Below are 22,825 nucleotides of genomic sequence, written 5' to 3' on the forward strand. Positions count from 1 at the left end.
AGGATGGATTTAAAAAAAAAAAAAGGAAGAAATTGTTATTAGAAAAACCTCAAGATAGGAGTGCTAAGCCAGTATACCAGAAGAGAAAATGGGAAGAGAAAAGCATAGAAAACACTGGGAGAGGAAAGAGCAAAGTCTACATAGAAAAAAATGAGGTGGAATGAAAGAAAAATGGTGATTGAACCCCCATGCCCTCAGACACAGTGAAGTATGAAAAGTGAATAAAATGGTGAATGAGAAATACATAAAGGAATATGGACTTTGTCACTGATGTTTACAGTGGCAAGATAAATAGGTGTGCACGGGGACAAAATAGAGAATCGTCATTGCAGGAAAAATACATTCAAAAAGTGGAGGAGAGGGGACAAAAGAAAGGAAATGGAACCCAAAAACAAATGGATTCATCACAATGTCGTTTTTCACCGTGTTGGATGTGTCATTAGGCAAGAATGGAGATGGTTTTCCTGGCGGTGATGTAGTGGGAGCTGAGCTTCGAAAGCTGCTCAGCACGGTCTGGCATCGCATTCTTGGGAAGAGCAGCCATTTTCCCTGCCCGTCGCTGCTGTCTGGTTCGTGGAAGAGTCAGGTCAGCAGGGCAGGCAGGTGTGCAAAAGCCCAAGTGCTGTGCCCGCGGTGGAGGCTGGATCTCAGGTTCCCCGAGCTGAGCTCCTCTCAGCGCACACTTCCCACCCGGCCACCGTGGCTTCTTCTCAGTGAGTCCCAGCCCTGAGCGCGTGGTCTAATTTTGACATCTTTCATCCAAAAAACTTCTGGTGACTCTACAGATCCCCCAGATTAATGTTGCCCTGATCACCAGTTCAGGCCAGAGTACAATCCAGAGGGAGGAGGAAGATGCAGCAAACAATTAAAGGGGGATATGTTTTGAAAGCCAAAGAGAGCCAGGTGCTCTGACCAGAGGAACTGCTTCTTTTGAAAGCTGGGTTATTCCCAGTCATGAAATGAAAGCACTCCAAGCACGCTAGGCGGCTTGCTTTAGGGTGGTCGACGTCACTCTAGAATGCTCTTTGAAAACTTGGGGATGACAACATTGACTTTGGAATCTGCTGATTGAACTTTGGACAAAGCAAATCCTCATCTTTATAATAGAGCGTTCTAATCCCTCGGGGGATGGAGGGAGGGAGAGAGGGGAGAGAGAGAGAGAGAGAGAGAGAGAGAGAGAGAGAGAGAGAGAGAGAGAGAGAGTTTACTTTAATAACAGTGGACAAAGGGGAAAACAGAATCGGAGGTTCATCCCTTTCTCCTTTGGTGTGGAGAACAAGTGAAGTGCAGGAAGGATTGAAACCACACAGAAAGTCTAACAACCCAGACAAGTATCTCCAGGCAGTCTCACTTTGGGTTTCTCCAGAAGCAACAACTTGAGACAAAGTTTCGAAAGCAAGTGGCTCATCTGGGAGGTGATCCGAAGAAGTAGCCGTAGGCAAGTGTGACAGGTAGGTAGGAAAGGAAGGCAGCCTATGAAAGGTGTGCTCTCAAGGCACTTACTGCCTTGGGACTGTGAGTAACTGACACAGGCTTAACTCCCCAGCCCCTAGGAATCTCTGAGACCATATGCTTCAGAGTTGGCCCACCCTAGGGTGGAGGGAGCTGGCGAAGCTCCACAGGACTCCCGTCAGTCATTGGTTGAGGGCTGGCTGCCCTGCTGGGCAGGTGGGCGGGGAGACTCCAGGGCCTGAGAGGCGCTTAGGTGAAGAAACACAGATGCTTCAGGTGGAAGCTGGCTAGTGTGCGCTGGAGGGGTGAGCTCAGGAGACGAGGTCACCACAAAAGACCCACTCAAAATGCCACAGGGGCAGCAGGCCAGTGTCAACAACCTGTGACTTCTTCCCAGTTCTGGGCTGAAATGAGAGAAGGCTCAGAGCCCAGAAGCTGGGCTCTAGAGGTGAGGTCACAACACCAAAGCCTCTCACTAGCTGGGCATTCTGAGCCAAGACCACATACATCTCTTATAACGTCGTTTTCCTCTGCTGACGGAGGAGGGAACACCTTCCTCCTGGGGTGGCTGTGATATTAAGGACCATGTTGCAAGTAATATGCCTAACACGGTGCCTGATGTACAGGGAGGGCTCACAAGCTGATATGCTCGTGATTATTACCAGTAAATTGTTCTAGGAAGTGTTTGGGGCGGTAGGAAGAGGAAGCGGGGGGTGGGGCGGGCATGGGAGCTGAGCATTGGGGGGCTGTAAACCGCATAGGGTTATATTAGTTACTTTAAAAATACCACCTTGTTATTTTGGATCAAGGGCTTTTAAACGATGTATGCTAAGCTGTCCTACAGGAACTCTTCCATGGAAACTAATTAAATAATCTAGAATGTGCTGTAATGAATGGTTTGCAAGTAAAGACATATGTAAGGATGAATGAGAGAGGGTTATGAGTTAATGAGCTCCACAGATACTGGCCCCAATCAATTCTGGGAAGGAGCTATTCCAAGAAGGTAGAGCTCATCTCTTGATGGTGCCAGGATTCATTTAGGCCAGTGGCGTCCAAGCAAGGGCATCTGCATGGGAGAAAGTTCACATTCTAATCACTGTGTGGTTTATTCACGGGCAGCTGTGCTACCGCACTGGCTTGTGGAATTAAGGAGTGTGTGTGTGTGAGTGCGTGTGTGTGTATGTATGTATGTGAGTGTGTGTGAGTGTACAAATGTGCGTGTATATGAGTATGTGCGTGTGTGAGCACACACGATGTCTCAGCTGCTGCTCTGGGCCAGGCAGAGGCTTTGGTCACCACTGAAGCTTTTCACAAGAAGCCGAGGAGGTGGCACGGAGCCTAGACCTGGTGATGCAAAGTCAATTTAGAGCATCCTGCACCTATGCAGGGTAGGAATCAGTTCTTGTTTTCCCTGAAATTGAGGATACCTTTGTTAGACTGAAGAAGGAAAACTGAAATCAGAAGTCTAACAAATGGTTCAAACTCAGTGCTTTTCCTCTGATGAGGGTCAGATAGGGCCAGTCTAGGAATGGCTGTGGGCAGGGTCCCTAGGTCCTAAGTCTGAAGAGTGCTTTGGCGGAACACGTGCACTAATGACTCTCCCTGCATCCACCTCGTCTCGGGATGACACATCTCTCCAGACCTCTTTCCCACATCACAGCTAACCTTTTTCTAGTCCCAGAAGATGATGAGGAAAAGTAAAATGTCTTCAGCTAGGCAGAACCGGTCATTTGTCTTTTGGCTCATTTTGTGTTTCTGCATAAATCCTGCATCAGCCTGTTTCTGCTCCCACTTGCCAGTGAGCAGTTTTTAATTATCAGGGAAATGGTATTTAGTGCAATGAATCACCAGACAGTGAACAAGGAATTCGAGTCAGCTGTGGAGTCGGGCACAGCCAAACGTTTAGAGACAGGGCTCAGAAAATATTCTCAGATGGTGACTGTTGGGGAAATATTATTAATGGCAGTTATAATAATATCAGATGTAATATAGCTCTATAATGTAAGACATTTTAGAATGCTCTGTCCAATGCTTCATATTATTGTTAGTGTTAGTATTTATAATATCTTATAGTTTCTGATTATTTTCATCATTTTTAACATAGGTTACATACCTTTGGCACAAAAGTGGTATGTACAGATCTAAACTGGTTGATGGTGTCGAGAGAGAGAAAAGAAAAACTTCAATTTTATGATCTTCTAGTTTACTAATCTCTATTAAAGATCTGATTTGCAGATATGTTTATTCTTTGATCTCAAAACCCATTTATGCTATGAGTGGGGTCACAGCCTGGACTGTTAAAGCTTTAAAGGACCATAGTCCCAGGAGATCTGCAAAATCTCAAACATGAACCAAGGCTTTAAAGATATTAACTTTGGGGAGAAATGACTTCGCCATTATCCAGAGCCTTCCTGCATGGCAGGGAGCAGTCCCTGAAGCACAAGAAACTCCTGAGTATTGTTGGAGATCCTGTAGCAGGAGATTAGTGTGCTCTCAAAAGGGAAGAGGCTGGGATAAATTTGGGGGATGCTGGCAGATTGTGGGGTGTAGCTAAAAAGTCAGCTCGAAGTGTTTACAACTGCCAGGGTCTCAGGGCAGGATAGCGTGGGCTGGTAAAGGGCCAGTTCTAAACAGTAAGTGACATTTAGGTATTAAAAGTGGAAGAAGAAGATGGAATACTGCCATTCAGCCCTCTTGCGCATTCAGAAAGGACAAAATCAGTACCACGGACAGCTTGCGGGTCCCATGAGGGAGGCTTCAGGGTGCCAGGAAGAGCCCAGTGCCCTCCTGCTAGTGGAGGATTCCTAGAATCCCACAGTAGAGTCCGGAAAGCTAGTGCATAAATTAGGTTGTTTTCAGTCGTTGATATCTTGTGTCCCAGCAGGTTTGATGGAGCCATAGGAAAGGGGAACATCTGCCTCCTCATTCCCCATTCTGGATCCAAGGCAGACTTTGTCATATTCATGACTCACCTAAATTTGGTCCAGATATCTAAGCACAAGAGGGAAGCTGTTTAGGGATCTGCACGTAAACTCCGGTTCCTGGGAGGGACCTCGTCCAGTCCTCTGCCTCAGAACGTTGATTGCCCCTCTTTTTCTCAATGCTGACCAGACACGCAACTAGCCCTGTGCCAGGGACTGTGGGATCTACAGGGAAAACAGAGCTCGTGGAGTTCTCAGGTCACTGAGATGTGAACAAACTGGGGAGCAGTGCCAGAGAGTCTAAAATCAGGATCCCACACCCGGAAACAAGCTGTAAGTGCTGCAGAAACCAGAGAAGGTGGAGGACTGTGGATGCTAGCCTTCAAGGTCAGAGTTCTAGAAGGACAGGTCATGTGGTCCTTCACTGAAGAGGGAGAAGCTTGAAGTGTCATGAGGCACAGCTCAGAGAGAGACCTGCCATTGCGTGAGCAGGGACAGTGTGGTCAGCTTGAGTGTGGAAGGAAGGGGGTGTCTGAGGCGGAACAGTGTTAATGCACTAGTGGGAGGGCCTTGACTACCATCAAAGGCATCTGGATTGCTGCCATTGGACACACAGAGCTGACAACTGTACCAGCAGCAGGGAAGGGATGTACTGAGAGCAAGGCATCAGGGAGTTCACTTTACTGACAGCCCGCAGCATTCCCTTGCATTGTTGCGGGGAAGGGGCTGGAGGCTGAGAAAACAGCTCTGAGGTTGCTGCTGTAATTACGGTACAAGATAACAGTTTTTAAGCAGAGCATCGCAATGACAACAGCAGAAGAGGCAAAAGAAATTTCAAAGGAATAACTGACAGCACTTGGTGAGCAATTAAAGATGAGGAAGGAAGGAAGGACCAGAAGAATGCGAATCAATGCCAAGGCTTCCAGAATCAAGTGGTCCTATTAACCAGGTGATGGACTTTGGGAAGGAAACCCTATTGTTAGGGAAGTTTGCACACGTGGCTTTAGACTTTGAATGCATGGATGAAATATGCAAGGCCTAGAAGTCAGTCAGAAAACTCAGAATGGAAACAGAGCTGAAAGGCTGGATGTGGAGTGGTGGATGTGGTGGACACATGAGTTACCCAGAGCTTCACACAGTTGAAGCTGTTCATGTGAAAGGCTGAGGACGGGTAGTTTCTCAGAGCAAATCTACCAGGAAAGGTTGATGGACACTAGAAACACTTTGCTCCGCCTGCTTGGGGTCAAGACCAGGATGATGGGTGGTTGTCTTTTTCCCTGAAAGAGTGGAGGTCATGGGTGTCCAGCCAAGGCTAGAGGGAGAATCCAAGAGAGGGAGCCCCAGGGTGGGCAACAAGGCTGGTGGAAAAGCACCGAATCTGAGGAAGCTCTTCCTTCCACCTTCTGTTTGGGGGTTTCACCACATTTCAAGATTTGTTCTTAAAACCACAGTTATTGCCTAATATGTGTCTCCAAGAGAAGGAAAGTGGACCACAGGCTACTTGCTATTGAGGAAGGTATTTCAGGAAAAATAGTTTCAGGAAAAAACATCTCCCTGCTTCTTGGGTATCAATGACCAGGACAGGCAGGTCCTTCCAGGCAAGGCCCACTGTCTCTGGGCCACTGAAGTCCTGCCAGGAACCTGAGGGCAACAGCCCAGGAGCTGGGGACTCAAAGGGTTACCCTGGTTTCTAGAGGCTCTGGCTTTGAGCCAGCAGCAGACAAATGGGTGAAGCTAGCTCGTTAAATTTATTTGACATTTAATAAACACTCACTGAACACTCAGCCACCTTTTGCACCTGGGGGCCTTTCCTCCTCTTCCCATAGGCCCTCATTTACTCATGTTCAGGTGCTAATGCTCCTGTTAGCTTCAGGAGAGGCAGCCAAAATATCCATGGTCTGTGTCCCTCCTCCAGCTACACCTGACCTTCACCCTGGTGTCCAAAGGCGATTTCCAGTGCGCTGGATGCTGTGTCCTGAACGGTTCAGATACGTCCCTCCCACCCAGAGTCAAGAAAGCTGGGTGCAGAATCTTGGGTCGAATCAAGTCCAGTGTCCTACCTAAAGCAGGAATCCTCTCTACAACATCCTCTACAGCAGCCTTTACTGATATCTGTCTCTGCAAGACCAGAGAGCTTACCTCCCTCCCCACAAAGCAGCCTGGCTCTGTGTGTACACTTCCAGTTTGGGGGGCTGTTCATATATTGAATCAAAGTCTGCCTACTTGGATCTCTCACCGATGGTTCCATTTAACACAACAGAGCACAACAGTATCACCTTTCTTTTGCTGTGATAGTGTCATGCTTTTGACCCCCAGGTTCCTGCCTGCACTTCTCCAGCACCAAATCAGTTGGTGTCTCTGAGGTGACAGGTCAGGACTTGGCACCCTCCATGGGTCAGCTGCTTTGTTGACAAAGTCCTTCTTGACACATGGGGCCCCCAGAACCAAGAACGTCCTTCTAGATGTGTTCTCACCAGCACAGAGGACAGCATTTCTGTGTATCACCTCCTCTGATCCCAACTTTAATTGTGACCACAGAGTCATAAAACTCTGGACAGGCTACTTGACTTCTCTGAGGCTCTGTTTCTTCACATGCCAAATCTACCTCATGGGACGGTTATGAGGCTGAAATTAGTTAATTTAAAGTTACTGTGCTCAACATAGTAAGTGCTCAAATTGGAGGCTTTTAGTAGTAGTATTCTGCATTAGTAACAGTGCTTAGCCTTTTTTATTAGCTTTTTCTCACTCCTATTAGGCATGTGATCAACTAAGTACTGAAACTTTTCCATACAAACAGATAGCAAGTCAGGTCTCCTCCTTTTTGTAGTGCTTTATTTTTGTTTTAACCAACACTAGCTTCTAGATTTATCCCTCTAACATTTTGTCTTGCAGATTTCAAATTAGCATTCAAAGCTGTTGTGTAGTTCTGAATTATGATTCTGTCTTCTGTGGAGTTCCTTGAGCCACCCGACTGTTACCTACAGACTTGATAAGCATCCCTAGGCTTGCACCTGACTCATTAATTTAAAAAACAATCAAACAAACAAGAGATTGAATAGGACGAGAACTAGAATAAAACTGGTGACTTCCTTCCTGGCTGACAGACTCACTAACCCACTATCTTTTCGTATGATGACCAGCTCTGTACCCACTTTACAATGCTTTCCCATGGGAGATCATAAAATATTTTTGCCAAAATAAAAATCCACTACGTATACAATTCCTCTTGAATTTACTAAATGCGTAACCCTAGTAAATGAGATGAGGTCCCCATAACTTTTCTTAACAATCCTGTGTTCGTTCCCAATGATTTAGTTTTAGAACCCATCTGCTTCCCAGTCTCTGGAGCATTTGGCAGGGATCAAGCTCACCCTCCTGTTCTGTGGTCCCTGTGTTCTGTCCTCTTGTCCTGTGTGAAAATTAGTGTGTTTGCCAGTCTTATGGTCTTTAGACACATATCTTATCTGTTTTTGCTTTTCTCAAAGCTTAACAAAAGTAGCTCGGTGATTATATCTGCAGTTGCCTGTAACAAGGAGATGATTCTGTTAGGGTTGCTTTCTGAAAGCCCTTGACCCCTTACCAAGCCCTTACCTTCTTCTCTCCCCACCCCTGCACACTCCATCCATCTCAGAAATCAGTGCAGTGTCAATCACCATCAAGTGTATAGTTGTCCATCCAAGCCCCATAAGTACCTGGTAACACTTCCAAAATGTAGCAACAACTGGAAGTTTTCTAAAGATAGATTACCCAGCCTACCCTAGCCCACCTGGATCATCCCAGCCAGGTAATTTTTAGGCAGCCAGCACCTTCTGCGGACTGGCCCACGGAAACCACGAGAACACTCCGTCTGTCTGCCTCTTCCCCGACATGGGAAACCCACACTCCCACCCACCCTTGAACATGAACCACAGGTTCCCAGGCTCTTCAGTCCAGCATCCATGCACTTTCACTTCCCTACCTGCCTTCCCTCTAGTCTCTTTCACCCAAATCAAATCCCCCCTTACAAGTCTGTTCTCTGTGCTGCAGGCTCAGAGCGGGGATGTAAGCCAGTGCCTTAGGGAGCACTTGGCATTCTCAAATTGACCAGATCTGCCAGGGCTTCACGGACTAGAGAAGGTATTATGTTTGCCAACATTTTTGTTATGTCTCCTTCAGCCTTTGCATCAGCTTGAAAGGTAGGTCTGGCAAGGCAGGGGCCGCTGACCTCTGTATGTGGCCCTATGCCCTCCCTGCCTGCGGGGAAGAGAGGCAGGGGCCCTCTCGGGTACTGATGAGTGAGGCTGGGGAACTGCTGCAGGTTTTCTGTCCCTCTCAGGGCAGGAAGCACTTAGATGTCCAGGTTACCATCCGCGTCCCACAGTGAGGTACGTGCATGTGGATGGCCCAGGAATGGTTATGTGCACACATTCACATCAGGTGCGTCCACCTTTCTGCCTCCTGCAGTGGGACCCAGAGAGAGGACCAACAAGCCACCAACCAGGGCTTCTGAGATTAGTCCTCACCCCATTTTGACTTGCTTCTGACCTCCAGCCGCCTTGCACCTCTGCAATATGGTAAGATCATGGGCTCTGCAGCCAGGTTTAGAGGGTGTGCAGTCCACCTTGGCCACCCATGAGTGGTGAGACCAGGCAAAGTCATGTCATTAATGTCTGCCACCTAGAGTGGTTGTCAGAGTCAGAGGGATGGACACGAGCCTCCAGAATAAAGTTCCCAACGCACCGAGTAGGCTTTCCATAACTAATTACTCCTACCCTCCCCCGTCTCGGGCCAGGCCTATTCTCCACCAGAGCCTCGAGTTTCCTCTTCTGCTATATGTGTGCTGAGTTTTCTCCCAGCTCCACAGCTCTTAGACTGTCATTCTCCAACAGTAATAGCTTTAGTCAGAATGATGGATGTCCGTGGGAGAAAATGCACTAATGCAGCTCAAAGCATGAGGCTATGAGTTTAGAGAACCAGAGTGCAAAGAGGAGCCAGGTTTCGGGGACTGGATAAAAAGAGAACAGTTATGAATAGGAGGAAAGAGCATTTATAAAAAGGAGAATGGATTTTAAAAGAAGACAGACTTCTAAGGCCAAGGAGGGAGCGAACTCTGGTCCGTGAAGAACTCTGCGTTCCCGGGTCCCACCCTCACTGGTTGCAGCAAGGCCTCTGCTACTGCAGACTGGGTGGTGGGTTTTCTGTGGACCCTGAGAACCAGGGAAGCCTCCTTCTGTTGGTCTTAGAGGGGACAGAGTTCCCCAGAAGCGGGCTGTGAGCACTTTGGGAGCAGACCTCTGTGCACGTGGGTGCCATGTGGCGGCCCGGCCAAGCCGGCCACTTCAGAGCAGAATGGTCAGGTCTGAGGTTGAAGTGCCCAAAAAGGCAGCAAGATGCACCCCAGCTTGATGCTTAGGGACTTTCTGTACCCCGACTAAGGGGTGGTGACAAGACTTAACTTACATGCCTTTAAAAAGGGACATTCTCACCTTTGGGCGTCTCTAGTCTTCAAAATGGCACTCTTCCTTTTGAACCCAATTTTGTGTCCTCTGCTTTCAAGCCCACATGGCCATCTTTAAATGTTTCATCCAGAGTTCAAAGGATGCCAAATCTGAAATAGACTTTATAGTGGCTCTCAACATGGCCAGGAGTCAGCCCAGAGCAGGGAGGCGGGGCGATGTCAGAATCCCGAGAGGCAGAGGTAGGGAGGCAGGGCAGTGGAGAAAGCCCTCCAGGTAATTCTGAGGCACCCTGGAAGGGGGCACGTTAACTTAAGAATCACAGATAAATCAAAGTCTCTGTTCTTAGGAAGGTAAGGCCCTTCCTAGAAGGGAAATGCCCCGGTTACTATAAGAAAAATCATCTGTAGATTTTGCCGTGAGGTGCAGAGTCAGGATGTGAGGAAAGGAGAGAGAACACATTCTAGTTTCCCCTCTAAAACCAGTGATGTCTGGTTAAAATGGAGGCCCAACTGGCCTGCTGGGGGAAAGAAAGAGGGGTAAATGGGACTCTGAGTGTTGCAGGAGCTGTGCCTATCGCCTTAGAAGGGGGTTGCTCTCCCAAACCCTCACTCCCCATTTGTGCTCCTGGTCATGGGGGCTGCCTGGACCACCGTGGGAGCCTCAGCCGGTGCCCAGCCCACAGACCTCTCCCAGCCATGACTGTGGAACAGCAGCCCAGCTGCCAGGGGTTTGGTCCTCTACAGACCCTTGGCAGGTTCTTGTTCTTGGATTGAAAGCCCTCCGGGAAACAAAGCCATATCTACAGAGTGGCCTTTGTGCAGCTCCAGCCAGCATCGACCTTGGCCACGCCCGAACACGAGCCCCTCCGCAGTGAAGCTGCCATGGGAGCAACCTGGCATCACTCTCCTGCCTTGGGTGACCTCAGGTGAAAACTTTTGCCTTGGAGCCCATTTCCACTCCCAGAACCGCCCAGTGAAAGCCAGCTTAGGATGTGTGTAGACGGAGCCTGTTTTGCATGCTCACTGCCCAGCAGGACTCAGGTGAGATGCAGCTCACAGCAGAAGCCTGGGACAGAGAGTGCACAGCACACAGTGCTGGGGCAGGTTTCTGAGGGTGTCTGTGGAATTCAAAAGGAGTTATTTAGAATCAGAGCTTGTCTGCTGTAAAGATCTAAGCATTCTGCTTTCTGGACTGAGTGGGACTTGTGCAGATCCTGCAACGTTGTCATTACACAGATCAAAGAATAATCCTGACACAGGCCTTTACGTTGCACGCTGGCGAGGGGAAATTTTAGTTATAAAATATTACATTTAGGTTTTGAAAAAAAAGAGAGTAGATAATGAGTGAGAAAAACTTTTAAAGGCACTGCTTAAAAGAAAACACTTGGGAGATATCCCAACACTTTGGCCTCTTGGGCTCTGCTATCTTTTTAATTCCCTACATTCGTGTTCTCTGACTTATCTGTGAATTTGGTTAACACATTCCCCAGCCGCTCCATTGGATAAGATAAGGCAGAAGATGTTAATAGAGAACCCTCTGTCTTTTCCCACTGGGTCTGATTTCAGGATTCACTGGCTTGCTAAACCCAATCTTCTCCCTGCATCCCATGTCCTCTATGGGCTTGTCAATGCAGAAGATAATCTACCCACCAGGCATCCAATGAGTGCCCATGAAGGGTGGACACAGATGGGGTGGGCAGCCTCAGTCCCTGGGGACCCAGCCGCTGGGCGCTGGGGGCCGGGAGGGGGCTTGTGATTGGGACCGGCCAGTCTGGCTATAAGGAGCCCTCCAAGCACTCGCCTGTTCGACTCAGTGGTTTTCCGGGGCTCAGGTGGTAGGTGTCTACTTTCTACTCACCTCGGCCTGTACTGTAATGCTGGAGCTTATCACTGTACACAGCTTCTTTGCTGTAAGCCCGTTTCCTGTGGACACAAGGGAGAGGAGCGCTCTCAGCTGGGGTGCACCCCGACCACCCTGCTCCCGGGCCTCCTGTCCTGATGGGGGCTCACCCAGGCATCTCGTGGGATTGGGTACTGCAACTCTCACTTTAAGTGGAGCTACAGTCGTGGCCAGCATTCTGGCTTGACCACCACCTTGGGCAGCTGGGTGGAGGTCTTTCAAGTCAACGTCTGTCAGAGGCCGGGCAGGGCTGTGCGTCTCCATCAGAGCTTGGTGCAGAGGCTCTGGATGATGCCTATTAGCACTCTGGCCGCACTGCAGAACTTCTCGGGAGGGGCCAGCTGAATCTGGGCTAACCACCCAAGGCAGCAGCAACAGTATTAAAAATTCACAAGGCCTTCGGGGCCTGCCCTCCTGAAGGACACAGAGCTCCTCGTTTCCTCCTTGGCTCCCCTACTGCCCCACTGTGCCCTGTGCCGAGGGCCCTATAGCTCTGTAGCCAGAGGATGGGCTGCTGCACATGGTGTGATGCTCCAGTGGGTCAAGTGCAATTTTGTAACTGTCACTCCAGGAAAACCATGTGTGTAGGTGGGCTAAGCGTCTTGGCTAAAATGAGGTTTGAGGATGAATGCTCAGAGGCTGGCCCAGCTCTTAACAGAAGATTTTATCCCAGGCACAGAGAAAATAAATAATCTGGAGAATTCTAGGCTGCCTGTGGATGGAGATGGGATGATGACTGTGGTGAGTTTGGCCCTGTCCAGTCTGCATGGCATGGGAGGGGTCCACAAGCGGGGCTTCCTGGGTCTAAGGAGAGCAGGTGAGGGCAGGAGCGGGGGGCCTACCTGCTGCAGACGATGGAGATGGCCACCAAGGACACGACGAACACGACCCCAGCTGCCGCCGAGCCAGCGATCAGGGGCAGCTGCTCACGCAGCTCAGACTTGTAATCGTCTAGGTGAGAAAGAGGCATTAGAAGCTTCCTGTATGCCCTTTGCATAGGGCTGGTACTCAGTGATGACAACAAAGACATTAGACGATAGATAGATAGATAGATAGATAGATAGATAGATAGATGATAGGTTCTATGCTTCAGAGCTGTAAGCCTGACCCAAACCAAGAGTAATCTTTGTCCCAAATAAACAAAAACAACGAAAACCAAATCACAGTGTCAACAATAAAGGCAAAACAGCAGTGACAGAGGACCTCAGAACTAAATTGATGACACTGGTCCCAGAGCAGAGGTGACTCCGATCTACACGCCCTCATTCGGAAGGTCTCTCAAAGGTCTGTCAGCCACCTTAAGGGTACGTCTAATGGGGGGAATGGGAAGCACTGCTGAAGTACCTTCTAAAACACAAAGTCGCTGAGATGCAGCCCAGTCAACAGCTTCGCTGAGCAGAGATTTAAGAGTATCTGCAGCCAGCCAGCACCGCACCCAGTACTGCAGAGGATGGAGGAAATGCCAAGAAAACAGCCCAGCACTCTCAAGCTCACACTCAAGAGAATGGGTCCAGGCTTCCGCTGGTGTTAGAACCAGGCTGTATCACGCGGGGGAGCGGTTGCCCGCCAGTCACAGAGACAGACAGAGCTCGCCCAAACCCTGGCTTTACCACGGGGAAGCTTGGTGATCTCGGACAAAGCATTTAGCCTCTCTGACCCTCAGACTTCTTATCTGTTAAAATAAATTTTTTAATCAGATCATGTGACATATTTCACAGTGTGTGATCTATCACAGATGTCCTTAATACGAATTCTCTTTTCCTTAAGCCATATAGACCACTTGGCCCAGTGGGCTATTATTATTATTGTGGTTATTCTCTCACTTGGTGTCAAGTAGCCATTATCGAATGTTCGGGACTGAGGCAGACGGAGGTCAACCTAAGTATGTGCTATTACAAGTAGGGTAGGCGGATATAGTGAATAAAAGTATGTGCTGGCCGGTTAAATGTGAATTTCAGATAAACAACAAATAATGTTTTAGTCTAAGTAGGACCCAAATATTACATGGGAGATACTTAGACTAAAACATTATTTGTTGTTTATCTGAAATTCACAACATTTAACTGACCATCCTGTATTTTATCTGGCCCCCCTAACAATAATTCCTCTTGAAGTGGGGTTCTCAGGCCCTGCATCAGAATCACCCGAGCCCGACTGTTAGACCTATTTCCAGGCCCCTCAGACCTACTGAATCAGAACCTGTGAGTGAAAGGCAGGGTATCTGCGTGTTTACCAAGCACTCCAGGTGGTTCTTATGAACCCTGACGTTTGGGAACCATGCTTCAACTCTGCGGGTGGAGGATGAGATTTCAAAAGACAAGGATGGGGCTTCCCTGGTGGCTCAGTGGTTGCGAGTCTGCCTGCCGATGCAGGGGACACGGGTTCGTGCCCTGGTCTGGGAAGATCCCACATGCCGCGGAGCGGCTGGGCCCGTGAGCCATGGCCGCTGGGCCTGCGCGTCCGGAGCCTGTGCTCCACAATGGGATGAGGCCATAACAGTGAGAGGCCTGCGTGCCCTAAAAAAAAAAAAAAAAAAAGACAAGGATGTTGTTCTTGAAGTCTCCCACTCTCTAGAAATCAATTTAAAAGACTGAAGGTAGAGTTTGTTTCCCTCTGCTGCGAGCTTTTTGTAATATGTGTGTTTAAAGAAAAAATAATTTGGCAAAAAATAAAATAAAATTCATGTTAATTAAAAAATTCCTAAGCCATGTGACCTTCACCCTTTCCCACTAATTTCTAGAGAGTCAGAGGCTTCGAGAACCAATATCCTTGGGTTTAGAAGTCTCCTTCGCCACGCACAGAGCTGAAGGATGGTTCTCAAACACTGGGGTGCATAAGAATCACCCAGAATACGTGGTAAACATGTAGATACCCTGCTGTATAAATGGGTTTAAAAAAAAAAATGAGGTGAGCAAGTAAAAAGTTAGCAGGCTGTAGCTAAGAGCAGCCAGGACCACAGCGGCTCTGCCCCACGTGGACATCACCTGCCCAAAGCAGGGTCACTGACCCTGGGCGGGATCCCACAGGTCCTGCCCGCCCCAGTGACCCTATCACTGACAACCTTCAGACTCACCTTTGTGCTGCAGGGAGGCCTGAAGCCTCAGTGAACATAATTACTACCGATGTGTGAACCTCAGTCATTACGATAAATACTCTCGAATTTGGCCACTTACCAGAACTCTCCTACATCCAACCTCTGTTGGGTTTACAAAACTTAACTGCCAAATGTAAAAGGAATAGCCTTCTTGGGAGAAATTTTTACTTCTTGATTTGTCTAGCAGAACTGCCAAGGGACCAGTACTCAGAGCATTTTGAGTTTGGGCTTTTAATCCTGTGTACCTCCTGATGCCAAAGTGCCCATAAATCTAGATGGTAAGTGAGGTGCAAAGAGGGGAACAGAATCCTTAAGGAACCGAAGACAGCCTGTGTTCTTTCATACCAGCAGTATTATTCATCTGGATAAAGTGGCTCACCTTTCTACCCTAGCTCACTATCCTCAAAATATGAACCAAAACTCACCTAAAATAAACTCAGAGCTGGCTGCAAACTCTCATCCTACAAAGGCCAGACAGCTCACATCAAAGCATCCAAGTACAGATCACTGGGAAGTGGGGGGAAAGCCCCCAGCTCAAGGCAGAGTCCTCACACTAGGATGCCCACCAGCATTGGCTTCTCTTACAATTTTTCATAAGAAAATGGATAGTATAATTTTTATATAAAATCATTTGATTTTTAAATCTTTCTGATGACTCTTTAAATTGTTTCAAAATATAATATGGGTCAGTAGAAAACCTCAAGCCCTCTTAAGGGCCTCATCAGAGAGTGCTGGCCTAAAATAAAATGTTATGTAAGGGCAGAGTGTTTTCTATATAATTTAAGTAATGAAGGAAAAATTAAAGGCTTTCAATTTGTGACGCTGGGAATAGAGTGACACCTGGGAAACTATCAGGAAACAGCTCATCAGTGAATAAATAAATAGAGAGAGATAGGTGGAGAGATAGTAGATAGGTAAATGAATACATACACTACAGTAAGTGGCTAATGTAGAGACAGACACCCATACACAAGGCTGAGGTTACAGGGAATTGGATTTTCATAACAATTAAATGAGGAGATCTCAGAGGACTAGGGGCAATTGTTAAAACAGAGAACTAATAAAGCTCAAAGGTGAAAGTATTTTTGGTGACAGATTGTGTGGCCTTGGGGACATTTCGGAAACCAGTGGCCATGCTCTCTGGAGACGCCTCAGCAGGACCTACTGAGGGCCACACATGAAGCTGCTTCAAATGGTCTAAGACACGTGGGACAGCCACTTCCCAAATTGTGTCCCTCTGTTTTCTTTCTGGAGTCCTCAGCTCATACAAGGAGGCTGCGCGTTCAGCTCCCAGCCTCCAGAACAGAGGAGTGAAGTGGGAGTGAGGGTGAAACAACACAGGCACCAACAGAGGCATATTCTTGAGTTCTGTGTGTGTCTCACTGCTGTGCAAACACAGGCCAACACGTGGGGGCCTCTGCGCATGTGGGGTACATAGACATTTCCAAGGCAAATCCACTAGATATTGAGAAACGGGCCAGACTCAGACAGATGCCCTGCCTAGTGAATCGAGGCGTCTACACGGCCCTACTGGGGACAAACACTTCCTTGGGGATTCCACTGGAATCCAGTTAGCAGTTAGCATTTTGGCTGCGAGTACAGCCTTGCGGGGGGCTCTTCCCTCCTCCAGCGGCCTGCCCTGTCTCCAGGTCACCGGCCTGCTTCTTACCATCCGTCAGAGTCTGGAAGCACATCTTGCCACTGAACTTGCCATAGCCGGCCACGGTGCGGGCGCGCACCTGGACCACGTACACCATGCCGGGCCGCAGGCCATCGATCCGTGCAGTGTTGGTCTGGCTCCTGGCCATGGAGGAGTTGAACTCGTTGTGTTCCTGCAGAAAAGCAAGGGGAAGAGGTGGGCAGCCTGCTCCTAAGCATGCGGGCCCCTCAGTTCTTGGTCCTGCAGACCTGCTAGAAGTTGTCCCCAGCCCCAAGCCATCCCTCGAAACAGGGACAGGCTGGCCTGGACCTAAAGAATGCCAAATCAGCTCTGGACCATGTGGTGGTGATGCTCTGAAGAGAGGGGTCTGAGCAAATGGCTGAGCTCTCATGGACTGGCAAGGGGGACACAGCCATTTTCTACTCCTTCCCCTCCGGGGTTCAGAGACAGAATCACAAAGCACATCCAGGTTTGCAAACCCACTCTGGTCTCTGACCTCAGCCGAAGCAAACTGGGTCACGTTCACACCTTACCTGCCTCTCTCTGTGTTGCTTCTGCTGAGTCCTGGTCTTTCCTCTCCTCACTCAAGATCTTCTAAGTCACCCCGCACAGTGGCTATTCTAGATCACTCCGTAAGGGCCCTCAAGTCCTTAGACAAATGGATTTGTGTCCACTCACTCCACTGAAAACTTGAGGCCGTTCTGGACTACCTGCTTCTGCCTTCGCTTTGGTGTGTGTCCATCTGGGTCCCCATAGTCTGAGTTCCTCTCCACCAGCATCTAGGGAGGACATGTCCCTTCTCCTGGAGAGCAGGGCCTGTGTCCTCACCTCTCCCACTATCCAGGGGGTCAGCCCCATCCTCCTGTGTGTCACTGTCTCCAGCACCTTCTGCCCTGCCCTCTGCAGTCCCTGTTACCTGCACACGTGTGTCCTCTGGCGTGCACAGACCTTGCTTGGGTCTCTTCCTTCTGACCCTCCCATCCACCGTGAGTGCCCTTAAAGGGTCCTTGCTTTTGCTCTCCTTGCTGCTGATCTTGTGTAATATATGGTTTGCACCTGGACTTTTGTAGCCTCCCATCTTTTCTGCCACTCCCTCCCCACCCAAACTAAACTTCGTTTGTAAAAAAGATCTCTGGGGCTTCCCTGGTGGCACAGTGGTTGAGAATCTGCCTGCCAATGCAGGGGACATGGGTTCGAGCCCTGGTCTGGGAGGATCCCACATGCCTCAGAGCAACTAGGCCCGTGAGCCACAACTACTGAGCCTGCGCATCTGGAGCCTGTGCTCCGCAACAAGGGAGGCCGCAATAGTGAGAGGCCCACGCACCACGATGAAGAGTGGCCCCCGCTTGCCACAACTGGAGAAAGCCCTCACACAGAAACGAAGACCCAACACAGCAAAAATAAATTAATTAATTAATAAACTCCTACCCCCAACATCTAAAAAAAAACTCTAAGGGATACACATTAATTAAAAAAAAAAAAAAAAAAAGAAAAAAAGATCTCTGACTCCCTAAAGCTATTATCAGATAAAGACAAAACTCCTCAATCTCAGTCCACGGGTCTTTCATAACAAAGTCAATTCCAATCTCTCACATCCCCCTAAATCGCCAGCTTGCTGCCCCTCCAGGTACCACAGCCCTGGCCCCCAGGCCTTCGCTTAGGCTGTTTTCCCAGTTTGAAATGCCTCTCTCCAGGCCTCCTCTGCAGTCTCCAGCTTCCTTACGCCTATACCCCTCAAGTCCTCCTCTCCTAGGAAAGCACCCCTCACTATTCCAGCCCATGGACTCTCTTCACTGCTGCCCTTCATCCTTCCACCTAACCCTCAGCACTTTCGTGAACACCATTCCTGGTCTCTAATCATTCCCACGTGAGCATTGTGAAGATGGTGGCTTATCCTCCAGTGTGCAGGCACAGAAGTCTAGAGTCTGGGTCTGCCCCTGTTTTGCACCATGAATCTTAGAGCAAAATGGCAACGTTAGTGAAAATGAAGATCTTGGGTCACTGAGAAGGAGGTCCCGAGTCCCACATACAGATGTAGGGCACTGTGACGAGTTCTAGGCACAGCAGTCCAAGAGGCATGATGACAAATGAGAGGAAAGCTGATGACCAGAGGTCTGTAAGCCACATCCTTAGTCAAAGGACAGAAGAAACATGGGGAGTTGAACCAGGACAAGAGAATACAGCCCCATGATAAGAAATTACCGTGGTCTTAAAATATGAAGAAATTCTACTTTGCAGAGGCAGAGATGACTGGATGTGTAATCATTCATTCATTTGTCCAGGCAGTCATATTAATGACACACTACCATGTGCTGGGCACAATACAAGGGCTGCAGGAACCAAGGCATGGTCCCTGCCCTTGGGTATGTGACATCGTGTGGTATGGGGCCAAAAGCAAACAGAAGATGACAGCAGTGCTGAGTGAGTGACTTGGCAGAGGGCAGCTCAGGAGGTCCCCCAGCCTAGAGTGACAAGGCGGTTGAGAGGGGCTCCGAGAAAGGGTGACATGAGTAAGTCATGGAAGAGGAAAGAAATTAGCCCCATGGATGAGTGAGGAGAGTGAGAACTGAATAGAATATCCCCTGAGAACAGGATAAAACAGGATTGAAAAAAAAAGCCTTAAAGGGCTTCAGGAGCCTGCAAGTGAGTGGGCATCTCTGGAGCATAAGTGGCATGGGGGTGGTGATGAGTGGCTTGGGAGCAGTTGTAAGGGACTCCAGGTTAGAGGCCAGAGCAAAGAGACATGTGAACGTTACAAAGAGGCCCACGCTCACACTAAGTGAGGTGATATCCATTGGCCTCTGGGAGAGACGGCCTGGGGAGGGACCACCTGTCCATCATTTGATCTACTTAAAAAGTAGGTGGATGCCCCCCCTCCCCAACCCAGCCCCCACCAATCAGGGATTCAGCAGAAAGAAGGTCGTCCACTCTAGAAGGGATGCCATCTAGAACTTTGGTCATTACTATCTTGACACGCTGGAGATCTGAAACTATGAAAATCTTAGTTCACCTTACGAATTAGGACAAAATCCCATTGCTACAAAATCCAGGTGACTGCCTGAATTCTCTGGTTTTACTGGAATCAGATGCAAGTGTGCACTGCTTGAAATAAGTGAAGCATTGGCTGGGCAGCTCTTTTACTGAAAAATGTGTTCTGATATATTGGCATTTGGATTGTGAGGACCAAACATTAACCCATAATCACTTTATCATCTATGCATCCTTCGAGAAGTTCAATGATTAAAATGAGTATCAGTCCTTGTTCTCTCAGAACCATTAATCAACCTCAGGCAAACAAGTGAGAGTGAAGAGCAGGGTTGCTTTTTGTTGTTGTTTTTCTTTCTTTTTTTTTTTTTTTGGTTGCTTATGACTGATTTCACAAGTGTATGGGAGACAGAGGCTGAAGCTGTTGAGGGCAGAGACCACATCTTTCTCCATCCCCAATGCATAGCACAGGGCTTGCCCTGCCTGAGTGCCCAACACCTCAGTGCTAAATGAAGGAATAAACAGCACACTTTGGACCAGTCATTTTAACCTGTCGATGGAGCACAAGACATTGCCAGAGTCTGTAAGAGTTCCTATGAGAAAATGATCTTAAATTTGAAGGGTAGAAATTCCCAAGGCCTAAAGCAGCCCCTTCTCACCTAGACAGTTAATATGAAGGGCGAGTACATGTCTACACACTTAGTCATTAAGACAGCCGAGGGCAGCTGTAGATGCTCCTCCCTTGGTTTGCCTACAAATGCTGATGCCAGGAGTGAAAAGTGCTACAAGACAGTAAACAAGAGGGAATGATGAATGGAAACGTATTAAAATGGGGAAGAAGATGAACATGGGAGAGACCCTGGAAGTGTCATCAGCTCGATGGCATCTGAGCTCTCTATTAACGAGCTGTTGCAGGAGATAAAAACCTCATTGATTCTACTCACAGCACTGAGATTGAAAGGTGTACCAAGCACAAACCATGAGTGTGATATGGAGCAGGAGACCTGGGCTTGGAGAACTACAGCCTATGGCCAGCTACCTGTTTTTGTAAATAAAGTTTTATTGGATCCCAGCCATGCCCATCTATTGACATCTATTGCCCATGGCTGCTTTCCTGCTACAAAGGCAGAGTTGAGTAGTCGGGCTAGAGACTCTATGGCCCACAAGCCTAAAATATTTACTACCTGGTTCTCACAGAAAAATGGTGCTGATTCCTGGTTTAGAAGAAGTAGTGCAGGATGGAGGAATGATGAGTTCAGTTTCTTTGGACTGAACACAGGACATGTACTGGGCTGAGTTCTACTTGTGTTTGCATCTTCTTAAGACCAGGATTCCACAGCCTTGTGGAGCAGGGAGGGAAACCATTCTGGTTACAAGCATTTGGATTGAAAATTAAGATACAATCTCTTATTTCAGGGGGCCATGATAATTTTCAGATCCTCAGCATCAGCACAATTGCATCCAGTCCTACACTGAGCTCAGAAATATACTGAAATATAGTAAAAATATCTATAGTTCTAGTTCTGTGGTTCTCTAGCTGCGACCTGTGAGGTCATGGGTAAGTCATTTAACCTTTCTGTGACTTAGTTCCATCATCCATAAATTGGTTATACCTGGCTTTCAAGTAACTTTATTTCTTTTAAGGATCAGAAGTAATATATTTGGCATATAATAGGCACTCAACATATGATGAATTATTATCATTGGGACTATTATTTCAAAATGCCCTCACAAGGCAATGTCCTTCCTTTAGACATATTAGAAATGGTCAAGGCATGTAATGTATTTTATAGTCAAGCACTTTATAAGTGAGGAAGAGTTCTATCGTAATATACCAAATGGCAACCAGTGCTTAGGTGAAGAATCTTCTGCGTTCCTAAAAAAAGCATTCTATCTTCTGGGACAATGACATCCTTCACTGAGGTGTGGAAGCCCCCTCAGGTCTTGAGCTACTGTGCATGTGTTCTGTTAATAATTGGTATAAATTACTGAGAAGTAGGGACAGGGCCTAAGATGGGAGAATAATCTTCCTTCATAGTGTCAGAAGTTGAGGTCAACTACAGTTTGTACAGGGAAAGGCCATGGAGGACTCGGGTGTGGGCTGGGGAATGAGGAGTCAGGGGACACAGGCATGAGCCTCATGGTTTCGGTTCTGCGCCTTTCACCCCCGTCCCAGGGTGAATGCCCTTGGCACGGCAGGTGAGGAGAAGGGCCGGTGGTTTCCCATGCGTCCAACCCCTTCCCAGCACCGCCCCGGGCTGCAGGGCAAAGAACTCAGGCTATAGACTCCCTTTCTAGCTGTGTGACCTGAGCAACTGGGCTTTGTTTTTTTCAACTTCTTTGTGCATTTGTTTCTTTTACCCAAAACAACGATACTAAGATTTACTACACTGAGTTGTGAAAGGGGAGAGGAGATGATGTTTAGAAAGCCTCTGACACCCAACAGGGGCACGCTAGGGAGAAAGTATTATTATTTATCTGAGATGAGCCATAAGGCTCAAGTTCACGTGTGTGTGGGAAGGGGGGCTGGGTGGGACCTTACTGGTGACTCTGACATCACACCATATATGGCCAAGCATAATATCCTACTGGACTTGGTCAATAGAACTAGGTCTAGGTCAACTTGAACTTGGTCTAGGTCAACTTTGGTGATGAAACGAGGCCATGTAATCAATAGGTCCAAATAGGTCCAAAACATTTTTGGATTGGTCCAACATTTACTTTACTTAATGATAAAAAATATCTAGTAAATAAGGGTCCCCAATTCAAAGTTGAATGGATATAATGGCTGCTTATGAATCCATACCATTTGAGTTACCCCCAACTCCCTGAATTATCAGAATCAACTGTCTACAAAACCCAGTTTCCTCTAAATGAGTAGAAAGCCGCCAAACCCTCACCTTGCTTGCAAGTTCGGCTGTAATGGCTGAAGGGCACACCTCCTTGCAGGCTAGACTGGTGATCCATCTGAGCTTCTGCTTTCAGGGAGGTAAATTGGTACCATTTTACAAGTGTGAAAACCAATCTAGAGTAAGTGGTTCAGTAATGGGACCATGGCTGTGTGTCTGTCAGTTATGGACGGCCCTGGAATCCAGGGCTCCCTTCCCAGTGCAGTCATGCTCCACTTTCAACACTGCCTCCATGTTGGAGGCTGCAGGTCTTCATCCCTGTTCCTCTTCGTATCCCCACTGACGCACTGGATGATCTCACCCATACCATCCACACACTGGCAACTTCCAAATGGTCATCTCCAGCCCGTCCTCTCCCCTGAACTCCAGATGTGCACATTTAGCTGCCTGCTCCACATCTACACTTGGCTATCTCAGGGGAATTTTAGACACGGAGCTGAACTTTGGTCCCTTCCCTCACCCCAGAC

At 48.1% G+C, this 22,825-nt stretch overlaps 1 protein-coding gene across 1 annotated transcript in view; it reads right to left on the reverse strand.

Annotated features, from left to right (window-relative positions):
- Positions 1-22,825, reverse strand: part of EPHB1 (EPH receptor B1) — a 432,780-nt gene that overhangs the window by 68,448 nt on the left and 341,507 nt on the right. The window contains exons 7-9 of the mRNA XM_033404128.2: positions 16,474-16,636; positions 12,553-12,661; positions 11,669-11,733 (exon numbers count right to left, since the gene is read on the reverse strand). Coding sequence (XP_033260019.2) covers positions 11,669-11,733; positions 12,553-12,661; positions 16,474-16,636 — 337 coding nt within the window. The remainder of the gene's footprint in view (positions 1-11,668; positions 11,734-12,552; positions 12,662-16,473; positions 16,637-22,825) is intronic.

This window comes from Orcinus orca, chromosome 5 (genome assembly GCF_937001465.1).
Source record: "Orcinus orca chromosome 5, mOrcOrc1.1, whole genome shotgun sequence".
Taxonomy (NCBI): Eukaryota; Metazoa; Chordata; class Mammalia; order Artiodactyla; family Delphinidae; genus Orcinus; species Orcinus orca.